The sequence below is a fragment of the Apium graveolens genome, chromosome 10 (assembly GCF_009905375.1).
Source record: "Apium graveolens cultivar Ventura chromosome 10, ASM990537v1, whole genome shotgun sequence".
Taxonomy (NCBI): domain Eukaryota; kingdom Viridiplantae; phylum Streptophyta; class Magnoliopsida; order Apiales; family Apiaceae; genus Apium; species Apium graveolens.
In genome coordinates this window covers 120,555,315-120,560,807 of record NC_133656.1, presented here as the reverse complement: position 1 = coordinate 120,560,807, position 5,493 = coordinate 120,555,315, and the positions used below count along the sequence as shown (strand labels likewise).

The window sequence follows — 5,493 nt, the reverse complement described above, 5'->3', positions numbered from 1 at the left end:
TATCAAACTTGGTTCATTTCTTTTGACCAAGACTTTCATGAGTACTATGAGAAGGCTCATATATTGTTAATCATTATACATATTATTTTGGTGGGCTTGCTGCTCACCCTTGCTTTCTTCTTTCATCACACAACATCAGATAGACAAGATGAACCGGACCAAGCTCCCGATTCGCAAGAGGTTAGGAGACGTTCCGCAGTTTTCTAGAAGCACTGATGCCGCCATAGCTGAGGTAGGAACTACCAATAGGCTAGGCTTTCAACTTTTGATGTATCAGATTATGTATATTTATGAATTGTAATAATGGCAAAGAAATGTAAATTTATTCAGAAACCTGTTTAAGGTGTATTGGCATATAATTATGGAATAAAGCGACTTGTGATTATTTTTGGATATTCATCTCTGAGACTATAACTTGTGGTGTGTGTGTTTATTGTGGGGTCACAGTACAGAGTAGTTGATTATTTATTAAGATTGGGTGTTGTTAAGGGAAATGGAACTCGTGACAACCCGGATCCCCGACCCCGGATTTGGGGGTGTTACAAACCAGAATTTGGGTTAGCCATGGAATTGAACAAAAAAAGGGGGAACTGCCAAGATGTTAACGTTGACAACCAAAACTCAAACACAAAGGATACAAACCAAGAATTCGAAACTAAAACGTTAAAGATTCAATCAGAAGAAAACGTTAAAAGTTGCAGAAGACTTACAGGAATGGAGACGCCGGAGGAAAGATAGCACTTTTAAAAATACTGTAGCACCTGTTTGTTAAAAGAGAGGAAAGGTGAAAAGACTTCTCATACTTAAATCAATACATATTGGACTGCTAATCATTACACGTCTCCTAAACACACAACTAAATGGTGACAACAAAATAACAAAAAGGAGGCATGCAAAATAATAATAATAATAATAATAATAATAATAATAATAATAATAATAATAATAATAAAACATCTTAATATTTTATCTTTTAGCTTATCTTTTATTTTTGTTTTTATTTTGTATTTTTTACAAGTCATAATGAGGAACTTCAGTAGCAAATCTAAAGATATTGCAATAATGTTCGCGGCGGACAAATGTTGGGCCCTTGAATAAAGGAGGAAGATGAACCATACATAGGGACTTTAATATATAATCTTGTAATAAGGGCCCAATTGTAAAGGAAAAACCCATTAAGGGTCCCCTATAAATAGAGACTAGTTGCCCTACATGAAAGGGGTTGGAAATATACTATCAATAAAAGAGTGTTGTTCCTCACTTAAATATGATTCAATATTAGGATCATCAGCAAATTAAGAAATAGAGACCGTAAAAACATTAGTACACCTGATTAGTTCCGGCAGTCCAAAAGATTTAGAAAAGGTCGAGTTAGTAGGGTACGAAGAGAACTAGAGAAGAAAAAATGTATTGCATGTAAATGAATTTCAATGCTTAGTCGTCGTGAATAACTAGCTGGAGGACTCGTCGGTGGCAAAAATGGTATTATGGTAGTGTTGAAAATAGGCTATCTTGTTCCTGTGCTTGCCTCCCTGCTAGTTTGACTGTTATTTAGATCAATTTATAAGATATTCAAGGTTTAGATCAATTTATACATGGACTTGAAAATCTATTTTTAAAGTCTGGTTTTAGTCGGCTGATTTTTTGTGTCTAAATGCATTCTCTGTAGTAGCAGTTGTCACGGGACTTTCTCCATGCTCATACTCATTCTTTGTTGGTTAATAGCACGATAAAACTTAGGTTTTTTTTATTGGTCACTTGCGGCCATTACTATTGTTGTAGTTTGATTTATAATTTTAGTAGAACAAAACCTCGTACTTGGTAGACTAAACGCATGATAGGGTACATTGAAGTTTAATTAGTAAATGGTAAAGGTTGACCTTATCTTATAAGAAATTAAACCATTTTAACAAAATGTGCAAGTAAACTCTCTTATGTCTCCCCATAATGGGGACCCCATTAATATAATTCTTGTTTTGAGAGCTCAAATACAACCATTTAGTTTCTTGCTACCATTGTTCCTCAGAAATATTATGCATTAACTGCTCCTAATATGCTTTGCTCCTAATATGCTTTGATATATATTATCTTCTACTATTTAATTTGAGTTTTCTTTAATTTATTTTACAATGATAAACAGGTCTATCAACTTGGAGTTTGGGAATGCCAAGGTGGAGCTGCTACAATTTGCTATAAAGTCTATATTGTTTTGAAGATGAAATCTAATTTAAAGTTTATATGCTTTTTGTACTTGGATAACGAAGTAAACTTTTCTTTTATTTTGGTATGAGAACATTGATTGATGAAAATGAATTATGTAATTTTAATCTAAAAATGTTAGCAAGCAGGGTAACGTGGTAAGTATTATAAAAATAATCACGAAATTTTATATTTTTTTCGAGCTCTAACGAGCCGATCTCGAGCCGAACATACTAAAAACTCGGCTCGATCTCGTTTTTTTAACAAACAAATTTTCGTGTTTGAGCTCGAGCTCGAGCGAATCGAGCCGAACCAAACCTTTAACGAGTCAAACTCAAACTTATTCGTGAACAGCTCGGTTAGTAAATATGAGGATATTTTGACCATTCTGTAAAGAAATAGCACCATGAAAATATGATAACTTGTTCAATCCTCTATCCAGAACCCTCAAACAATTTTTTCTTCATTATATTTTTCTTTACATATTTTAATTGATTTAATACTCCAAATTCATCAACAGAAGATAATTTGTTTTGTAGTTATCCTTGTTGAGCTTCAGTTTCAGACCTAAACTTCTTATATATGTCCCCTTTATAAAATTCCCGAGTTCTCAGCACCAAAACCAAAGAAGCAAAAGCTCCAAAACATGCAGCGGCTGCCAAAAATATGAAAGCTTTCCTATAACAATGAGTACCAATACAAGTCAGTTCCCTACTCGATGATCTGTGTACATTCTTAAGCGCAAGATCTTTTAATGCTTCGTGATCGTACAAAACGCCAGTAATCCTCACGTTTAATAAATACGAACCAACTGGACTGGCCAACTGCCCCACATTGAACAATGTAGCATAGTGCTTGATGCCAAAGAGCTCAGATATTATAGCATTGAGTAATGGAAACTGTGCTCCAAATGAGAAGCCGATAATTACAGACGCCACGTACACAGACCCTGGGGCAGGGAAGGCTATAAGGAGGTGACCAACACATGACAAGAAGAGAAAGAGCGTAATCATAAGAGGCCTGGGAAATTTAAATTTAATTAGAAGTTTTTCGGAGACCAGACCAGCAAATATCCTTCCAAAGTAGTTCCATATACTTACTAGAGATACAAATGAATTTATGGTTTTTATTGGATATCCAAGTGATTCTCCAATTTGTCCCAAGTTATCAATTGCAGATAAGTTTGAGCCAATTCCACAAGCTGTTGAAATTAGCACTATTAGCATGTCCCTGCTAAGTAGAGCTTGTAAGATTGTGTAATCTTCTCCCCTTGGTGGCTTATTAAGAATCTCGTAGAACCAAGACGTTTTTGGCACTTCTTCTGATCTTGTGGTAGTTTGTGCTGGAATCTCGATCCTTGCATCATTAGGGCAAGTGAAAATTTTCTTTTGGTTCCAGAGAAATAACTCTTTTCGAAAAACAATAAAGAGAGGGAAAATGAGTAGACCACAAACTAATGTAGCACTTGCATCATAAGCAACCGGGGAAAAGGTTACCAGTTTTTGAGTTATGATCATGACCATGATAAACAACGCTAATACAATTGATACATATAGAAATTGGTACAGAACTTTGACCTCATTCTGCTCCCTACCAGCATTGATGGTCCTGATTGTGTAGACGAAAACCATTGATACGGCTGCCGGCAGCCATGCAATTAGAAGGATGAGGGACTGAGGATCATTCCCATAAAGGGCCAAGTAAATTTGTGTCATGATGGCTCCACTTAGTCCTGCAAAGCCCTTCAAGAGGCCTAACAAAACGCCACGATTCTCAGGAAAGTTTTTCACACAAGTGACAAGAACTCCAGTATTTGCAAAGTTGAGTGAATTGGCTGCAATACACATATAAGTACACATGTGCCACACTTTTGGCTTTGCTATTTTGCCGGTAACAGCAAGCCATATGAGAAAGTAACCGACAAAATTCAGAGACGAGCCAATTAGCAGAAGTAACCAAGTGGGAGTTATCTCTGCAATTAAACCCGAGATAATACCAACATTTGAGCCAAGATCCTTAAAGAAACCAATTAGATTGAGTGTGCTCTGGTCATAGCCTAAAGAAGCCTTAATCTCCTTGGAATAAATCCCAAAAACATAAGTACTTCCTATAGCAGCCATGATTGAAAATGATGCATACAAAGAGAGCCATCTGCCACGAAAAACGTGTACTGCAAACTCGAGCCTGCTACCTTTTGCAGCAGAACCTGTGCTTTCTGGAAAAGTTAGCTCCAGAGTCATGCTACTAATTTAAAAGAAGACAACTTAAAGACTAACCAAACAAGGAGACTTATAAATAGAGCAATTAAAAGGTGATGAATTGCACATAATACATCAATCTGTGGCTGAGAAATCTAGCACTTTTTAAAATCTTCACGACTAAAGTTCATAATCTTCTTTTATCTAACAAAGGCAAAAAAGTTAGTGTCATAATCAAATGAGTATCCGAGCAACACTATACAAATTCCAGGTATGTGCACTGTTTCTTGTGTTAGGTGCGTTAGGCTAATGATTCTAGATTATCCAGAAATGGTGTTTATACATTTGAATCATCAACTCGTATACATCTTCAAAAGATTTACTTGTCAAGTAGAGGCACAAATTTAAGTAGAGATTGACTTCCTAGGAACTTACTTTTCTTATATTGTCCTATATTCTTCTCCATTCAAATACATTGTTACCACAACAACAAAAATGTGGTAGCCAAATTGTTACTCTAGAACTTTTATTGTTTTTCTTTGCCATTTATAATGAGTAATGATCACTTGTCTTTAGAACTTACAAGTATCACTTTAATTGTTCACCGAAATATACATGTCTAAATTTTTTCCTAAAGGTTAGTTGCAGAAATTTAAATACTTATAACAAATTTGAATTTCAAAATAAAATCATTAAGAAAATCTTAAGAGGATATAAGTAAGTTAAAATGCTAGCCAAAGAATCATATTTCGAAGACGTAGATAGGCTAATCATCTTTCACCTACCATCAAAAACTCAAAAGAATTTTTTATCTTATCGGTGATAGAAATAGACATATGGAATAAATTTACTCAAATGTGAAGGTAGTATAGTTCCAGAATTATGGTAGACTGATTGCGTTTACCGTTTACGTGCATGATTTATAGATTCCGTGAGGTATAACTAATATACAAAAAACATACACCCAAAACATGACAAATTTTTTTGGAGAAAAAATATACATGAATGAATTGGATTCTATCAATCAATATAGCGAATCAGATACTTCCATCATACATACTATTACGTTTACGAACTTCTAAACTATATAAAAAAA

General features: G+C 34.8%; 1 protein-coding gene across 1 annotated transcript; it reads right to left on the bottom strand.

Moving 5' to 3' along the window:
• Positions 1-2,406: 2,406 nt before the first annotated feature.
• On the bottom strand, positions 2,407-4,500 carry LOC141692879 (protein NUCLEAR FUSION DEFECTIVE 4-like). The gene has a single exon (XM_074497830.1). It carries the CDS (start codon positions 4,437-4,439, stop codon positions 2,739-2,741), a length of 1,701 nt encoding a protein of 566 aa, XP_074353931.1. The 5' UTR covers positions 4,440-4,500; the 3' UTR covers positions 2,407-2,738.
• Between the last annotated feature and the right edge of the window lie 993 nt (positions 4,501-5,493).

Excerpts from the sequence above, each read along its gene's own strand:
- LOC141692879 (XM_074497830.1), bottom strand. The coding sequence starts at position 4,439 with ATGACTCTGGAGCTAACTTTTCCAGAAAGCACAGGTTCTGCTGCAAAA.